This window comes from Rousettus aegyptiacus, unplaced genomic scaffold, assembly GCF_014176215.1.
Source record: "Rousettus aegyptiacus isolate mRouAeg1 unplaced genomic scaffold, mRouAeg1.p scaffold_m13_p_18, whole genome shotgun sequence".
NCBI lineage: Eukaryota > Metazoa > Chordata > Mammalia > Chiroptera > Pteropodidae > Rousettus > Rousettus aegyptiacus.
In genome coordinates, this window is record NW_023416293.1 from 15,993,720 (window position 1) to 16,012,702 (window position 18,983).

Genomic DNA, 18,983 nt, shown 5'->3' on the forward strand with positions numbered 1-18,983 from the left:
ACACGCACGTCCGAGGTCCTCCCCGGCGCCCGTCACACCGGAGTCTCTTCCCTGCCACGCCCGCCACCGGCCCTCCCTCTGGGGTTTACAAAAATCGAGCTCAGAAAGCGGGAAACTAGGTCATTGAAAGAACTGGACAAAGAAGTTGGCATTTACTATGAGAATAATCTCATTTTTGAAACTGCAAATTTCAGTTCTACCTTTGTTTATGTAAATCTCATTTCCTAAATGATATAATTAAAAACTTTACAAAAATTTTACATTTTCTTTTCCATAAAAATCGTTACATAAAAACATTTAAAGCAGCATTTAAATCAGTGGAAGAAGGTTCAATTAATGGGGTTGGGACAACTGACTAGTTAGTTAGGAAAAATGAAAGCTGTGCCCTTACTTCATATAATAAATGGGTATAAATTCCAAATAAATTGAAGATCTAAATGCACTAAAGGAAACCGTAAAGGCGCACAGAGGACATTCATGTGAGGCTGCTTCAGTGAGCCTGGGCCCTGCACCTGCCGCCAGGCCCCGCCACGCCCCGCCCCAGGGCCCCAGCACTGGCCGCCCCAGGGCGCCTGCTCCTCCTCGGGGTCCTGGGATTCCCCGCCCGGGGAGAAGCTCCACTCTCGTTCGCACGCCCAGGGCCTGCGGGCGCCCCCTGCCCCCTCTCCTCCCCGACTATAAACGCGGCATTCATTATTGTGGGTCACACTTTGGCTTTATGGTCTCTTCTCCCCCGATTCTGTTCTGTTCCACTGACCCGCTGGTCTCCTCTGTGTCAAGGCCATGTTTTAACCGCTCTAGATTTCAGGTGGATGTTTGTGCCCGCCAGGATTATTCCTTCCCTTCTTCGAATTTCGAGAAACACTGGAATCGGCTTATCAAATTCTATGAAAAGCTCCATTACGACTTCTGGCTGGGATGGCACTGAATCTGGAGATCGCTTTGGAAAGACTTGGCATCTTTTCATCTAGGAACTTTTTAGATTAATTTATTTTAGTTAGTGTCAGGTACACATCGGTTAGACATCTACGTAGTTCATAAAACGACCCCCCAGTGCTCCTGCCCCCCCCGCCCTCCGCCGAGCCACGCGCTGCTGCCGAGCTCCCCGGCCCCGTGACCCTCCGTCAGCTGCTAGTTTACACCTCTTCGCCCTTCGCCCCACTCTGCCAGCCCCTGAACACCCCTCCCCTTTGTCCGTCGCAAGTCATAAATTTTGTTCACTGCATTAATTAGCACATGGAATGGGGGTGATGAGGAAGGGCAAACGGCATGCATTTAAAAATTTAAATCTCTCGACTTCTTGCTACTAAACTTTAATGTGGTAAGTAACATATCTCACCATAAATAAACTCAGGCTTTATGTTTTGAGAGGAAAATTTTTCAAATCTGTATCAGCGAAAAATGAAACTGGCACTGGAAAAACGTTACAGCCGTAGAAGCGAGGGTGGTCGGTGCCTCTGGTCGAGCGCCTGCCACCCAGGGCGGCAAGGGCCTCTCCGCAGACGAGCACCAGGCGTAACGGACCCGCTGCGGGAGAAAGGAGGCCCCGTGAGGCAGCAGACTCTACGCAGGCGGACGACCTGAGCTCCCCGTAAAGAAATGCGAAGGATGGAGAAGAGGCCACTTCGGGCGGAGTCGCTCACACGACGAGTTTTAAATGCACAATCAAGGTCGTATTTGGTGACAAGGACCGTTCAGATTTGCTGGAGCAGAGCTCCTGAGAAGGGGGAGGAGCTGAAAAGAGGGGCCACCTGGGTGTCCCCACAGCGCGGCCGTCACTGCGGGCGGAGGGAGCCACCGCTGCTGGGGGGGGGCACCAACACTGAGACCAGCCAGGACACGATGCAACAGACAAGACGTGACCGTGGGAATGGGGGGGGGGCTGGGAAGGGCAACAAAGGGACTCGGCCAGGGGGCGTGGCGGGCCACTGACCAGGAGAGCGGAGGACAGAGAGCAAGGGGTGGGCCGAGGCGGGCCGGCTCGGAGGGCGTGTCGGGGGCAGGAACAGACCGCTGTCGGAGGTCGGGACAAGGCCAGGAGGGCAGAGCGCGCGCCCTGGGACACACTGGGTCAGCCACGCTGGATGGCCGTCGGGCGCGGGTTCCAAAGGCAGTGGAAACGCGGGTCTGGAGCCCAGAGGGAGGTCCTGGCTGGAGATGCGGACGGGAGGCGCCCCCACGGGGCGGCACTGCCCGGGAGGGGGGCAGAGAGGATCTTCGGGATCTTCTTCGCCTCCAGAGCGAGCGCTCACTGAGCTGCCGCTCTCCCCATCACAGCGACGCAGTTCGACGAGAGTCAGAGGCGGGCCGCAGTGGGGTGACCGTGGCTCCGGGTGCGGCCCCGCCGGGGTGCAGGCCCCAGCCCCCGGGGTGCTGCGCCGAGGCCCCGAGCAGGGCAGGAAGGCGACTCCCTCCGCTGCACAGACCCGCCCCCCTGGCCTGGCGGGAGCGCTGGGGTGTGCGGCCTGCCCCCCATGCCCGCGTGGACGGACGGGGACCAGCCCAGGTCTCGGGAGCCCAGCGGGGCACAGCTCACCTCCCCTCTGCTCCTGTCGCTCTGAACTGAACGAGGCCGATGTCTCCGCCTGTCGCGAGCTCCCAGGAGAGCTGCTCAGCCGTTTGTAACCCCCGTACCTACACAGCCTTGCATGCTTATTTTCTGGGCTTCCCAGATTTTCCCCCAGGGCCCGAACCAGATCCTCCTGGCCTGTGCCAAGCACAGGGACCGGAACATCTGCTGACTGACAGCTGACTGTGGGGGGTGAAGATGGGGAGAATAGTGAGAGAGTCGGGGAGAGGCAGTCACTAAACGGTGTCCACTGACTGGCTGTCGCTGAGGACCACGTGGCTTTACTGTGGCCCTGAGCACAGCTTATTTTTAAGGACGTTCAAGCCTACCCAGAGCGTGGTTTAGAAGAAATCTGAACGGAACATGGGCGTCCCGTGACAACGATTAAGTCAGGTTCTCGGAAGCCTCACACCTGGCGCCTTTCGCGGCCAGCATTCGCCCCGCACCTGTTCCCGCCGCCCGCAGAGCAGGCGCCCGGGCCCTCTGCCGGCCCCCGTCCTCCACGGCTGCCGGTGTCTCTGAGCCAGTCTTGTGGCGGGGGCCTGACTCTGCGTCGGAGCTCACTGAACACCGCCACCCGCCGCCCGCCCGGCCCGTCTGACCAGCGTCGGCACCTGTAGAGCTGCTGTGGGCGGGACTTTACAGACCGGTCTTCGGGGTCCCGTCTGCACGCGCTGCGGCTGAGCCGGGCACCCGGTCCTGTGGCCTCGGCGCCGGGCTGCCCGCTGCGTGCCCCGACGGCGCTCCGCGGCCCCCACCCGGCGACGGCGTTGGCGCGGCTGCCGCCCCCGCCGGCCGCTCATCTGCACTCGCTCTTTCCTAGCGACGCCGTGTAAGCCAGTCGCCCCCCGCGAAACGGGCCGTCCCTGACTCGCCCCCGCCGTCTCCACCGCCTGCACGTTCACGGGGTCCGTCACGCGCCGGGACTGCCACGCGAGCCCCGCCCCCGCCCCGGAGCCGCCGGCCCTGCTCCACGCGCGCCCCAGCATCAGGCCCCTGCGCGGTCCCCCCGCCGGGCGCTGCTCGTCCAACGGCCCCAGCACGCGGCAGAGGAGTGCGCGGGTGCCGCGGGTCGAAGGCGCTCGCGGCCAACGAGGCGTCTCTCGAGGGCCGGTCTGCTCTCGCACGGCCCGCCCCACCAAAACGCCCCACCAACGGCCGCTTGCGCAGCGAATCTGAGGAATGCTCTGACGCGCACTGCGAACGCGGCCTCCTTCCGCATCACGGAGCGACGCCCGCACCGAGGAAGACGCCCTCGCTCCCCGTGGCTTCGACAGCCCTTCGTGCCCCGCCCCAGGCCCCGTGCACACCGCCGCCTGCGCGCGAATCTGGCCCGCCCCCCGTGGCTGGAAAACGGCCCAGTTCAACCGTCTCCGCGCTGCCCGCGGTTCTCCGCACGTGGCCACGGCCGAGGTGCAGAGACCGGGCGGTCCACGGAGCCCGAAGTGCTGTCTGTCCGGCCCCAGGGGAAAAGTCCGCTGCGGCCGGCATCGGACTGCGGGCAGCTGCGGCTCGGGACTCTGACTCGGCTCTACACTCCTGGCACAGGTCTAGGAAAAGCACCAAAAATATTTAAGTTGAGGAACGAGGATGTTGCTAGGAAAATGTGCAAAGCCTCTAAGAAACGCGTCCACGAGGTGCAGACAGAACGCACCCCGCCCCCCAGCCCTCAGGGAGCTGCCCTGGGTCACACGGGGATGGTCCCTCGCCATCTCTGAAATCTGAAAGGCTGAGAGGAGACAGGTGAGCAGGACCCGAGTGCATGGAGGTCAGGGCGGCTTCTGAAGAGTCGGGTGAGAGTCGTCAGACCCGAGCGGCCCTCCCGAACGGCCGGTGCGTGTCCGGGGCAGTCGGGGGGACCGGGGACCGAACGGCTGGGGCGTGTCCCGCCGCCTGAGGAAGGGGGCCTGGCGGTCGGGGGCGGGGCCGCCGTGGAGATTGACAGCTCTGGGACCTGCGTTTGCATGTCTTTTTTCCCCGCCAAATGAAGAGATGTGAACCACTTACAACTAAAATGTTTCGGGTAAGAGTAAAGAAGTGGGGTGCTGGGCAGGCTGTCAGACCTTGCAGTCAACGTTTTAAGAATGATTTCATGAAATACTGCACGTTGCGTAATTTCAGAGGATGGAAGAAAGGGCGGGCGGGCGGGCGGCGTGCTTCCTCCACGGCCCTAGAAGCAGCACGGGCCGCGCGGAGGCAGCGGGCGCACCCCGGAACCGGCGGGGGTCCTCGTCGCCAAAGCAAGGAAAGCGCGGTGAGCTGTGGAGGGAACAAAGCCATGTCAGGGCCACACAACGGCAGACCTCAGACGCTGCGCCAAGGAATGCGAGCTGGACTTTTCAAGCTACAGACAGAATGGCTGAAGTCACATCGACAAGCACTGGTGACAACCGGAGCTGTGGGCAGGACAGCAGGAGCCAGGAAACTGGCCTGAGGGCGAAACCTAGCCCGCCCCGTTCCTGTAAATAAAGTTTTATTGGAACGCGCCACATCCGTTCCTCTAATGCTGTGCAGGGTCAGCAGAGCAGAGCCCAGGCGGCCCCCGGAGCCGCCATCACTCGCTAAGCGTTTAGCCCTCGGGGAAGAGCTGACTGTGCGCTCCAGGGAGACGGGCCTGGCAGGAGGAGAGGCGCGAAGGAGTGAGCGGCGAGGACGAGGGGCGGCGGAGCGACCGGCGGGGCGACCGGCGGGGCGACAGGCGGGCGCTGGGGAGAGCGCCCAGGAGGAGGTGACGGGGGCTCGGCCCCAGCAGCAAGACGCGGAAGCCGCTGGGTGTCCGCGCCCCCGAGGGGAGGGCCACCCGGAGGCAGGACCCGGGGCGGACGGGAGCAGGAGCACGGACCAGGCAGCGTAGCCGCGCCCCCGGGGTGTCGGAGCGCACGGCGAGGGCGAGTCTCCAAGGGACGCCGGCAGAGGACCGCGCTGGCGCCAGGCACGGAACTCGGGAGACACAGTGGGACAGACGGAGCGAGCCCGGCGACGGGACGCGGAGGCGGGGAGCGGAGCTGAGCGCGGCGGCTGCTGACGGGGCCGGGGCACACGGCTGGACGAGGCTGCGCGGGGACGAGGGGCCAGGCGCACGGCAGACCCCGCACTGCTGCTGCTGCCGCCGCCGCCCGTCCCCCAGCAGCCCTGCGGGGGGCGACGGCCCCTCTGCTGCCTGGGACGGGCCGGCCCGCAGTGTGCGCCACGCCCGGCTCCGCGACTCCCCGGCTGCGGGGTCCGGAGCAGGTTTAAGGTCCCCGTGCTCAGTGTCCTCGGCCGTAACACGAGGAACGCTGGTCCCTGAGCCTCGCGTGGTCGCTGTGACAACTAGAGGAGCCACGCTGGGGACGAGGCGCGTGGTACGGAGTGAGCAGGTCCGTGCTGGCAAGATGCGGCTTTTATCATCTCTAATCAGCAATTCCACTCCTGGCAATGTTTCTTATAAAAACGTTGTAAAGCGCACAAAGACACATCTTTGAGAATGACGCAGAATTATCTGTCATAGCGAAAAAATGAGAAACCAGCGCATGTCCCACCACAAGGAGCGGGTGAAGCGACCGAGCGCTCAGCACGGCGCCCGCGCCCCCTTCCGTGGCCGAGCACGGCGTCACCAGGTGCCAGGCGCCACTGCGCCCTGCCTCTGGCGACAGGGACGAGTAACGGCTGTGGGCGTCAGGGCACGAGGGGCCCAGCCACCCCCCCCCCCCACCAAAGCTGAGCAACGTCGCGTTTGAAACGTCTCCGTTTGCGGGAGCGGGGCACGGCGCCTCAGCTCCTAGTTTTCGTTTCCCTAACAACCCGTGATATTAACAATCTCTTCGTGTGCTCTGTCATTCATGAATCTTCCTTTGTGAAATTTCTGTTCAAATCTTTCGCCTATTTTTCTGCTGGGTTGTTTCCCTCCTTAACGTTAAGGTACAGAAATCTTTATACATTCCAGATACAAGTTTTTTTATCAAGTATGTTTTGTAAGTTTTTTCACCAAAAGGGTTTGTCTTTTATATATATATACAAAATGGTGTTTTCCAATAAGGAAAAGGCTTTAATGTTTACAAGTCCAATTTATCAACTATTTCTTTTATGGTTCATCTTTTTTCCCCCAAATAATTCTCTGCGTCTCTCAAAGTCACAGGGATCTTTGTCTTGTTTGAAATCTATGTGTCTGCATCTATTTCTTCCTTGACTCACAGGTTATTTAGGAATGTGATGTTTAATTCCCACACATGTGGGACTCGTGGTCCAAGACCATGCCCCGAAGGACTTCAGTGCTTCCGAGTTCACCGAGACTTGTTTCACGGCTCACACGGGGCCACTTCTGCCAAATGTCCGACGTGTGCTTGCAAAGAACGGGTTTAATGCTGATATTTCGAGGAGTGGCCAAGATGTCGATCGGGTCAAACTGGCTGACAGTGTGTGAGCCTCGACGGTCCCCGCTGATCTGTCCCCTTGGGCCCTGACACCCTCTGGGGTGAAGCATCGCGATCCTCACCTACGATCTCTACCCTGGTCGCTGTCCTTTTCGACCTTATCCATTTTTGCTTCGTGTCTTTTGAAGCAATGTATTATTTTTATGATTAGGAAACAGTCAAAAACGAAGCAATTTCTTCTCCATATGTAAGATTTTTACAGTTAAAATACATATGCAACTCCGAAACTGAAAAGACAGGAAGGGCTAAAATTACCAAGCAATCAAGCTGTGTTAAATTATTCAAAGCAATTACTCTTCCGGAGTGTCTAGGCAGCATATCTCGATAGGAAAAATACAAATACGGACACGTCTCGTTAGCTTCACCTTCCCCTCAATTCCTCATTTTCAGATAAGTTTTATTTTCTTTGCCAATGACTCAATTAACCACCCAGCGGCAACATTAAAAAGCAACTTTCTGTACTAAGTAGCTCACGTCTAAGTGGTTACACGTTCCAACTTTTAAAAATGCTAGAAAAAAGTGTGGACTCCACAAGCAGTTTCTTAAACGCCTCTTAAAATGCATTTCTCACTGCGAGTCAAGTTCCGCGGCGCACAGCGCTTCTGGGGCGAGACGGTGACGAGCCGCCTCCGATTCCTGGCCATGTGCCCGAAGCAGGAAGGACAGACCTGGCCGTTCCACGACCACCCGACAGCACCTGCGAGCTGCGGGGCGGGGGCGCGATTTTATTATCCTGTGCAATTTTTGCCAAAATTTTCTTTATTCAAGCGATTCGATTTCAAAGCGTGCTGGGCGGCCACCGCCCCACACGACACCACCCTTCGCACAAACCCTCGAGCCCCTTCCCAACTGAGCACTGTGCTCGGAGGATGAACACACTCTAAACACCGCACTGAAGCAAGACTGGGACGCGGAATTCTTTTCACGCGTAAAAACGTGTGAACGCGCCTAAGACCGGTTTCGGACGACCTTTCCGTGGCCCGGGCCCAGCGCCCGCCCGGCCAGCACCCCGTTTCCACAGACAAGCCGACCGTCGCCCCGAGGCGGGCTGACTGCGGGAGCGCAGTTCAAGCCGATGGTTCTCCGACAGTAAAGAAATAGATCTCATCTTGTTAACCTGTGTCTTATTTTGTGAAATGTAACTCTTAACCCTCCTTTGATGTTATTTGAAATTTTGAATGAATTACAGCTCTGAAACCAAATCAAAACTATGGTAACTTTACGAGTTTAAAGCTTTGCTCCCGAAAACGCTGACATTGACCTCAGTCTCGTGGCACCCACGCCGAGCGCCGTGTCGCGCCACGAGCTCCTCCCCTAGGCACAAGAGTGTTCGAGGGGCCACGTGCGGCCTCGCGTGCATGACGCTGCCTCCTTCTGAACTGGTGTGCGTCCCCTGGGGAGTCCTGCGCCCCTGGCGGGGACGAGGGCGTGAGGACCGCAGACCCCCGCCCCCGAGGCCGCCACGTGCAGGATGCCGCCCCCGCCCGGGCAGCACGCGGAACTCACTCTGCCTCCGGCGGCCCCTCCGCCGGCCCCTCCGCCGGCATCTGGCGTGGGACCAGCGCAGGCCGCCGCGGCCCGGGGGCTTCTGTCTGGAAGACGGGGCTGGGAACGGCGCAGCCAGCAGCGGACGGACGGCAGGACACGGCCCCTGGCCGACTTCCAAGCAGCCATCCCGCCGTTTCGGAAACTGGACGGAACGAAGGGGAAGCCGCAGTTGAGTGGCTCGGTGCGGCGCTGGCGCCCGGCGCACGGTGGACGCGCCCTGGCCGCCGCGGCCGCCATCGAGCGCACTTCGGGAATAAAAGGCACAGAACGTTTTCCAGGAAAGGGAGGTCACCGGCGGTTCGGTGTTCCGGGAGACACGCGGGGACGGGCCGAGTGGCCGGGGCGGCGGGTGCGCGGGAGGCGGCGGGGTCCGGTCAGAACTGCTCGCGCACACCGCCTCGCTGACTGCGGCCGGGGGCGGCGAGCTGCAGCCTTCAAGGAAACCTCGACGACCTGAGGTCCTGCGAGCGCTGTGCATTCACAGGAGGCGGGCGTGGGCGGCACGTGGAGGATGACGGACGGCCGCGCAGCACCCCCGGCGCCTCGCGGTGCCCGCGTCGCAGGAGGCACAGCGGCAGTGCCAGCGCGAGGCCCGCAGCGCGCCAGGGGCAGGGCACGCTGCGCGAGGGGTCAGGGGCCCTGCTGGCCACGTCTCCCGTCCGCGAGTGGCCCGCGAGGCGCTCTCAGCGACGGGAAATGCCAGGCCGCAGGCAGGACAGAGCTGCAGGGCGGCTCAGGGCCACGCGGGCGGGAAGCCAGCCACAGCGGCCGCCCGGCTCTGCGTCCTGAAGAGCCAGGGGCCCGCGGGGCAGAGCGGGGCCTGCAGGGGGTGCCGGGGCGGGAGCACGGTGAGCCACGGCACCCCAGGACTCTGGGGGACGCAGAGGTCTTTGAGCAGGAGAATGAGACACCTTGTGTTTTGGAAAGATAAAATCAGGGGCGACAGACAGAATGGGCTGAAAAGATATAAAATAAAAAACAGTTAGGCTTTTGTCATAACCTAGGACGTGCACATGGAATGCGGGTCAGGAGACAGGAGGGGGCTGTGTACGTGTGGAGCTGTCGGCTCGGGGAAGGGAAGCCGCCCTCGAACGCCGCCCTCGAACACCTGCCGCGCGGAGCGCACGCCCAGCGGGCTTTCTCCACCGCCGGTCCCGCTGTCAGAAACCGGGTCTAACCGCTGCTTCCTCACGGGGACCCTTCCGGGCCTGCGGACGAGCTGGGCCCCACTGTGCTGCCACGGGGCCCCGGCACCCACCAGCACCCGTCACACGTGGGGCGGCAGGGTCAGCCCTGCCCTCCCTCCCGTCGGTCACACTCCGGAGGGCAGGGCGCGTCCCGACTGGGCCTTGCGGGGCCGGTGGTGCCCAGCCCGACTGTGGCACGTTAGCTGCTGGTGAGTGATGCAGCTCGCGGATAGGACCATTTTCCACCTGCTCCTGGTGTCCCGCGGGGCTGCTCCCGCCCCCAGCCCTCCTGGTCTCTAAGAGGAAGCTGGGGTCTGTAGCACTCAGTGCCCAATACACAGACCAGGGAGCCTTCCCCCAGCCCTGAGGGTGGTCCCTCATTATGGATGGCCTGCCGAGCATTTGTCCCTTTATCTCTTGCACCTTCCCACAGGTATTGAATTGGGTGCGACTGTGAACTCCTGCTATGCTGATGAGGAAGCTAATGCTTTGTTAGAAAATTTGCCTATAATCAGAGCAATTAAGCAACAAAACAATGGTCTGAACACAGGCAGGCTACCTTAGGGCCTTGTGCTTCCCAGAGGCAGAAACAGAAGACTCCCACCGGCCTTCGGAGCAGTGACACTTAGGGGCAGACGCTGCCAGCGAAGAAGCCACCCGAGAAACGGCACTCGCACCCCGCGTAATCCCTCCCCCCTTGCAGGGGACCTCACGCTCGCGACCTGCTTCGAGACGAAGGGCTGCAGGTGGCGGATGTGGCGTCTGTGGCCAGGTCACAGGACACCGGGGCGCAGACTCCTGACTGCCTTCTGTGCTCGCATAAGCAAGCTCCGGGGCTGGAGGGGCCCAGGCGGCCAGGACCGCAGGCCAGCGACCCCACCACCGGCGAGAAGCTGAAGGCGGCGGCAGTTGGCGAGCGGCCGGGCAGCGGAGCCCCCCCCATCCCGGCCTTGGGGGAGCCCAGAGGCCGGGCCCTGCGAGGCTGCGCTGCGCCCGCTCCACGGAATCCGGGAGATGATAAACGCCAAGTTTTGGGGGAGTTTGTTACATAGCAACAGATGACGAATGTCACCTGGGAAGCAAAGTCTAGAAACACAGATGTTCTCCCTACATGTGGCGTCTGAGTGAGGCGCAGAAAAGTAAGAGCTGAGCTTCAGGAGAAATGCGCAGTTGAGAAAAAAGGAGGAAAACTGAAAAATGTACCGGGGAAAAGTAACCGAGGGGCTCGCCGTGGGCGAAGGTCCGAGCGGCCGTGGCGGGCGCTGCTACCGCGGTGGCAGGCCCGGCCCCACGGCGACCGCTGCGTCCTCCACAGAAAAAGCCGTGCCCAAGGCAGCCGACAGGCGTCGGCGGGGAACAGGACAGAGGGTAACAGACGCCCCGAGACAGAACGGAGACTAGGCGACAGAACCCCAGGCTCGGAACTTCTGATTCCTTCTGCTTCAAAAGGCTTTGTGTTAACAAAAACTGTCGAACCTGCACCGGGGCAGGGAGGCGGCCCCCACGCCCCGCCGCTGGCGCCTGTCGCCTCGTCCACGTTCTTCCGAAGCTCTGGCTCCCGCTGACCGATGAGCGGACTGCCGACGTTCACGAGGGAAAATGCGGACACGTGGAGCCATTTTTGACACGTCATGGTCATTCTCCCTCTTCTCGATTTTCTACGGCAGTTTTATCGAAAGCACGTCTGAAATGTTTCCCGACTGACATTTAACCTAAACCCACGCTTGGCCCTCACGTGGAGCCCTTCGGTCTTCCCCAGTGTGCCCCTGAATGTCGCAGTCGGTGCGATTCTGTTCACGTGGATTTGCACCCGCGAGCCGCCTGGAGCGTGCCCATGCGAGGCCGCCCGAGCAGCGCGGCAGGACCTCCCGCAGTGCCGCGGGGGGCCGCCCGGTGGCGGGGCTGACGCCCTGTGCAGGCGCCCAGGCCTGATGGCTCTGGAGAAGGGCGGGGCTGCGAGGTCCCCCGGGCGGCACGGCCAGTGGGAAGGAACGTGGAAAGGTCGAGCCAGGAACCTTGTCCTGCGAGCTTTGGCTGCGAAAAGTGTCGCCAATCTGATGTAAACGGAAGCTGAAGGAGTCGCGCAGGGAAGAAAAGCAGGAGTCGGGGCGAGATGCGGGACTATCTCCTTCCACCTGCTCCAGACAAAACCCGGGGTGCGGCCCGGGCTCCGCCCTGCCCCTCACGCCTCACATCTAACCCAAGTCCAAAATGTCCCAGAACCCAACGCGGGCTCACCACGCCTGCGGCTGCTGCCCGGGGCGCCCCGGGTGCCTGTCCGTGACTTGCTTAGTTTTTGTCGTGACACTGGCCACCCAACATGTCATGTATTTACTCACACGTGTCCACCGACTCTCCCGACCCCCCACCTACCTCAAGGGGGTCTTCTTCTGTCCCCGCTGTTTACGTGTGTCTAGCTCCCGAAACGTTACCCGTGCGTAGAAAGTACTCACTTCATGTGTGTTGAATGCAAAGATTGACAACACGGGATTCAGAAAGGACAGCGAGGAGGGGCCGACTGTGTGCATTCTGCTTTGGTAAAGAAACGGGATCTGGGACGCGGAACGAGGGAAAGAATTCCAAACTTGCGAAAACGTTACGGCGACTTCCACAAGCAAATGGAGGCCACAGATACTATCCGAGCTCTTCAGAAATAAACCTGTACCTTAGTTCTGGAAAAAACCACAATGAAGTACAGAACATTCCACTGAGGTGGCCGAGTTCGGACCAGGAAACGCAGCTGTGAAATAAACTATTACAAGGGAAGATTCTGGTTAAGCGTCCATCAGTTTGCTTCATTTTGCTTCTTTAGGACAGTGAAGAAGAGCTGGAGTGAGAGTAAAGACAGGCTGGAACCGGGGCTTGGGAAATGATCTGAGCCATCTCCCGGGGTCGCAGCGTTTCAAGTGCGGAAACAGGGCAGAGCGGCAGAGGAGGTGGAATGTAAACACGGTAGCAAAACGCACCCCCGCGAGCGGTTTAAGGACGGTCCGCGATGGGTGCGAGGCCTGAAGCGAAAAATTAAATAAAAACAGCTAAGCTGATAAAATCCACCCAAGGCCGAACCAGAAAGGCGGAGGTGTCAGAAAAAACCGGAGACGAATGAAGGCAGATTTCAAGGCTGACGGAGGAAAACAGGGAAAAGCGACTAAACACGGAAATCAGGAAGAATGGACGGTTCCCACGGAGGACAAGAGGACACGGGGAGCCAGGCCTGCCCGGGGGGGGCGGCTTCGAGGTCCCGGCAGAGCAGAGAAGGCGAAGGAAGAACACCTGGGGAGACGACGGAAGGCTTACCGAAGGGGGAAGACGCGAACCGGCGTGGCGGCCCGGTCGGAGAGGGAAAGGGCAGGCGTGAGTGTCCCATGTGCAATTTTTACATGGGACGCGGCCGGAGTTGCAGATACGAGAATGAACTAAATCAAACGTCAGTTTCGTCACTAACTAGCTCTATGACCTTGAACAAGTCCCTTAACCTCTCTGGGACTTATTTCCTCTGTTTTAAAAAACGTGTGTGTGCGTGTGTGTGTAGCACTTAAGTCAAACATGAGTGATCGCTCTAAATCTCTTTCCTTCCAGCTTGTAAGAGGGAGAAAGGAAAGGCGCAGAACTCTTCGAAGAAAGAATCAGAAAAAGAAAACATTTCAATGGAAGAGTCACAGTTAACAGTTTTGCACAGTCCTTTACAACCTGAAAAGGGCTTTTGCACACACGTGCTCAGCAAGGTGAGAGGCAGAAAAGATGGCTAGCGTTTCACACCATCTGCAAACAGGGTGACTGAGCCTGAGAAGGACCAAGGACGCAGAGAGAGTGCTGGTCGATCCAGCCCCCGCCTGGCCCTGCAGCGGCGAAGTCCACCATCCGCGTCTGGACGCCTCCTGCGTGACTAAGGTCTTGCAGGGAGAACTTTTGTAGCTTATTACGTGGTAGATAAGGGAAGGGTTATAAATGTGCCCCGCCCCCCAAAAACCCTTTTAAAGTAAAATTCCTTTAGAACTAGAGGAGTTCCCTTAAACATAAACTGCACGTAAATGCATTCCCTGTACATAATGTTTTCCTACTAAGTTGGACTTGGTTCAATCACAACCTAAGACTCCTCCTTCAGTCCACGTGCATCCCTTAAACTTCACAGTGCGTGTAAACGTGGCCGCAGCGGCGACGTTCTCAGCCCTCTGCACACGGAACAGCTGACGTCGACCTTGAGCTCTGACGTGGCTATCGGCACATTCGAAGCTGCTTCGGTCTGTACATCCGGGGCGCCGAGCACAGAGAACGTGACAGACTGAGAGAAGAGCTCCGTCTGCAACACCTAGCGGGCCTGTCACCGCCACCTCGATGGTGGTGACGGACTCGCAGTCCTCCTCGGCCCAGTCTTGAGGAGCTGCCCCCCGGGGCAGCTGACCAAGCGCCATGCGCCGGGGCGGGACCCGCTTACTGGAGAGATGCCAACTACCGCATCCCTCCTTTTACGTACATTTCAAACGAACAGAGTAAGTTTGGACGAAGTTCCAAAAGCATCACGTGTGATTCTAGTATTTTCATTTCAATAGGTAAATTTCTTCCCTAAGAAACTGCGGCTCCATGGCTCGGCAGTTCCCGCGGTCCTGTCCTCCGTGGCCGTCCCTCTTCCTCCTCCGCCCTCAGGAAGGCACCTAGGGTTTCTTCCCACCCACGCGACACTACTCTTCCTTCACAAATCGGCAGACCGGCACTGCTCCCTACGGGATGTCACCACAAGCCTTCTTGACGGAAGAAAGGCTGAGAGAAAGGATAAAAGACCAAAGGGCCGTTTAAGGGAAAAAGGGAGGGAATCCCCCAAAAAGGCCAGAGAAAGTGAAAACCACAGCTCAGTCACCTCGGTGGCCACAGCTGTGTCCCCGCTTTTCTGCTGCGTGACCGCCCCCTGCGGAGGGTCGGGGCGTCAAAGCGCACGCTGAACGGTCCCGGGTCACCCGCTCGCCAGGCCCCGCACGCACGAGGCTGGCGTGGAGGAACACGGGGAACACGAACGACACCGGAATCCGGGCGCAAACCCAAGGCCTGGCTCGCTGCAAACCTTCCCGAGGCCCCCTCTCCTCACGTAAGGACAGGGTGACGCTCAAGCCACTCCACGGAGCCGCTGCGAAAATCTAGAGGAGGAAAACGCTTCACGACGAGGCAAGTGGCTTTGAAATCACTCTAAAGGACGGTGAAGTTTTAACTGAAGAGCGTCTCGGCCATCGACACCCATATCCTGCCTCCCGTAAGAGTCACTGTGCTGAAATGAGCATCCAGCTGGAGAGCTGCAACAGTGGCTTCCTGGCCACTGGAACCAACACTGTGCAGCCACCTGATAAAAAGTTTACCTAGCGCCACCATCAAACAAAATCACCCCACACAAGGCCAGCGCTATTCACTATCGGCACAAGAGGTGGATTGAATTTTAGTGCCCGCAGTATGCTAACTAATCTCGTTCTCGAACTCCTTCTAGCAGCCCGGCTGCGAGCCGCTGGGCAGGTGGTCTGGACGGGAGTTGGACCCAGCCAGGTGGCCGCAGGGAGTCCGAGCTGAGTGTCCTCCACGGCAAGTGAGGAGCGGGGCCCCCTGCTTCACAGAATCGGGTCATCGCGACCGAGTTGGGACGGAGCCTGCTCTGGTGCCCGGCACACTGTGCCCGCTCAGTAAGCGGGGGCCGGGAACCCGACAGTCTTCCCTCTCCCCACGCGTTTTTCTGAGGAATACTTAAATTACGTGATCAACACGATCAGCAACAACTCATGTGGCCGAGAGGTACAATGAAAGGCACTGACACCCTCAGAGCATTTGCAGGTCCTGAGACTGTGCCCGAGGTGACTGTAGGAGGAAGGTCAAAGCTAAAGAAACTGAGACCCGCCCTTCCTTCAGCCGTCCTTCATCACACGGGACGTGTGGTCAAGCAAAATGCAACCTATACCGCTGCTCCCGCTGCTCCCTTCCGCCACTGGGACTTCTCAGGTGGCTCCTGACTGGCGGCCCCCTGGTGAGAAGCGAGTGCCAGGCTGACTGTCTCTTCCCGGAAGACAGGTGGAAACAGGAAGCCGGGGGAGAGAGGCCTGAGCTTAAGCAAGAAAGCAGGGCAAGGGAGACTTGGGCCACTGCCTCCTTGGGGCCGTCACCTTGAGCGTGGGCCCCGCGGCGGCTCCGGCCAGCCTCCCTGGGCCCCCGGCCTGCTCAGGAGCCACGCCCACGTTCGGCTCTGACCCTCGCCAACGCTGTCTAAGAGATGCAACGGAAACCTCATGAGAGACTGAAGTTGAAGTCGAATCTGCCCCTTTCCCCCTCCAGCTTGATTAAGCGACTGTTTATTTCCCGACTACACGATGTTAAGACCCGTGGCCGCAAGCAGCAACGATGATGCCATAGGTAAGGGAGACTCCACACTGGATTTCCCCCCACGAAATTCTCCTGTTCACAACTTTCCTCATCGCCTGTGCTCAGCCTGAGAGTCACACATGAGGATCATCAAAACGGATGGCCTGCCACACAAAAGAGCGACTGGGGGCAGCCGGTGTGAGCACACGTGCCCGTGTGACCCGGGAACCGAGGAGTCTGCTGGGGGAAACACTGCCACCCCGAGAGAAAACAAAGAGACGTCGCCCAGGCGACAGGTTCCAAGGAGCCTCCCTCCTCCCACGCCACGGTTCCTCCAGGAAGCTGCGGAACAGCTCTTTTTCGAGAGAAGGGTTGTTGGTTCCATCCGCAAAGCAAATAAAGGAAACCTGGGCTAAAGCTGGAAGCGGCCCACACAGGTCTGGAAACGGAAGCCGGCCCTCCTTCCCGGCTCCGCAGCGGGGCCGGCCCCGCGGGGACGCCGGAGGGGGCGCGGGCCCGCGGGGGGTCGGTGCCCCAGGAGCCGTCCGTGGGAAAGTGGGTCAAAGGGCACGCGGCGGGAGGGGCGCCGGGCAGCGGCCGTCGAGGCTCGCGGCGGAGCCGCGGTCCGGCCAGACTCGCGGCCGTGCACGGCGCAGTTCGCGGCGGGCGCCGAGCGGGCCGCGGCCGGCGTCCTCTGGCCGGGGCCCCGGGGCGGCCCGCCGTGCGCGGCCCCGCGCGGCACTTACTTTCGTCCGGCCGTTGATTTTGTAGCTGCCCAGCTTCCCGTTGCAGTGGCGGATCAGGTCGTCCATGCTGCTCATGAGCAGCCCGATGGCCTCGCAGCCGGGCTCCTTGCCCTCGATCCAGGTGATCTTGTCGCCTCGGATGTCCTTGGACGAGTCGCTCTTCTGGCTGACCAGCTGGCCGTCCGTGAACTTGCCGGTGTCGTGCAGCGCGCGCACCTCGTCGCCGATCTGCTGGCCGGTCTCCTTGCCCAGGAAGTCGTCGACCACGCAGATGCCGTGCTTGTTCATGCAGGGCACGATGTACTCCAGCGCCAGCTTCAGCGCCGGCAGCGGCTTGGTCTGCCCGTTGGGCCGCGGGCCGCCGCCGGGGCTCAGCGCCTCGGCCGGCGCGCCGCCCGGTGGCGACAGGCTCGCCTTGTCCTGCAGCGGCGCCGCGCGGCCCGGCGGCTCCTCCTTCGCGGGCTCCGCCTCGGCCGCCGCCGGGCCCGGGCCGCCGGGCGCCGCGCGGGGCGGGGACGCGGCCGCCGCGGGCTTGGCCTGGGCGCTGTCCCGGCGCGGCGCCGCCTTCCTGGCCTCCTTGGCCCCGGCGGGCCTGGGCGGCGGCGGCGCGGCGGCGGCGGCGGGGGTCGCGGGGCCGGGCGGCCGGGGCTGGGCGGCCGCGGGCGCGGGGGCGCCGCCGTCGCCCTGGCACACGAGCTTGTGCTTCTTCCAGTCCTGGCGCTGGTGCTCCTTGCTGCAGTAGAAGGAGCTGCGGCAGCGGCCGCAGCGCAGCAGGTTCTCCATCTTCCCGCACAGCTCGCAGTACTGCCGGTCTCGCTCGCTCGGGCTCGGCCCGCCCGGCCCGCCGCTGTCATTGGCCATGGCGGCGGCGGCGGCGGCCTCGCAGGGACGGGGGCGACCGGTCGGCCTCGCCGGGGCCGTCACTGCGCCATGCGCCCGCGCGCCGCGCCAGGGGGCGGCCGGCCCGCCGCTTCCTCGTCGTCGGCCCGGCCGCGCGGCGCCGGCTGCAGCGTCAGCGCCTCATGGCCGCGGCGGCGGGGCAGCGACTGCGCGGCGGAAGGCGACCTCGGTGGGGCGCGGGCCCGGGCGCGCGACACCGGCCGGCGGGGCCGCCGCAGCGTCCCGAGCGCCCGGCCGGCCTGAGCAGGAGCGCGGGCGTGCGGCGCCACTCGCTCTGCGCGCTCTGCACGTACACCACGGCCCCGCCGCGACCCGGGCGGCGCGGCGCGGCGGGGGGCGGGGCGACGCGGCGGGGGCGGGGCCACGCCGCCGGGGGCGGGGCGGCGCGGCCGAGGGCGAGGCGACGGGGGCGGGACCACGCCGCCGGGGGCGGGGCGGCACGCCCGGGGGCGGGGCCACGCGGCCGGCCACGCGGCTGGGGGCGGGGCGGCGGGCGTGCGCTCGCGCTCAGCGCGCGGCTCTGCCCCCGGGACCCCGCGCCCCCGCCCCGCGGCCGGCTCCGCCCGGTACGCCGAGGCCGGCCCGCAAGCCCGGCCCGCGAGCCCCGGAAGGGCGCGGCCCTCCGGCCGCGCGGCGCTCCACCTGCCGGGCGGGCGCCGAGCGGGGGCGCGACAGGGCCGCTGCGGCGCGGCCGGCGCTCGCGGCACGCTGCAGGGAGGCTCCTGCAGCCCTCGCCTCGCACCGGAGGAAACGGAAATTCGGAGAAGTCCAGTAAGTCGGCCGGTGTCACGCAAAGCCGGGACCGACTCCAGGCATGAGACTGTCAGATTCCACGGCTGCGTTTCCCATCGCGCCACTACGGCCTTCGGTCCGGCAAAGGCCCGAAACCGTTAAGCGCAGAAGTTGCGGTTGCCGCCGTGGTCGCGCAAGCCCCTGTGCCCCCGTGGGGCCGAATTTCAAGGGACCGAAATTGGGTGTGCTTTTTCCACTTGCAAACCGGGAGAAATCTTGCCGAGTTTGAAACCTCCGGAGGAAATTCAACTGCCAAGTTAAATAAAGCAATCCATGCTCATTCTAACATCCACACTCAAGCACTTAAATTCGAACCAATGGAACTCCTGACAACCGGATTTGGGTGGTAAATGGGCATAATTACATTAACAACTTTTAACATTCTAAAAAAATAAAAATAAATCACTTATTCCTAGAATCTGTGCTGTGCTGATGAATACAGTTCTTTGTTCTATGGAACACAAAAGCCTTACCAGAAATAAGCCAAGGGTGTTTCTTT

General features: G+C 61.5%; 1 protein-coding gene across 2 annotated transcripts in view; it reads right to left on the reverse strand.

The window, feature by feature from the left end:
- The window catches only part of EGLN1 (egl-9 family hypoxia inducible factor 1), a 31,340-nt gene extending 13,345 nt beyond the window's left edge, over positions 1 to 17,995 (reverse strand). The window contains exon 1 of one of the 2 annotated variants that reach the window (XM_036235587.1): positions 16,793 to 17,995. In XM_036235587.1, coding sequence (XP_036091480.1) covers positions 16,793 to 17,653 — 861 coding nt within the window. In that variant the 5' untranslated portion in view covers positions 17,654 to 17,995. The remainder of the gene's footprint in view (positions 1 to 16,792) is intronic. The other variant, XM_016163377.2, reaches the window with a different exon arrangement.
- Positions 17,996 to 18,983: the final 988 nt, after the last annotated feature.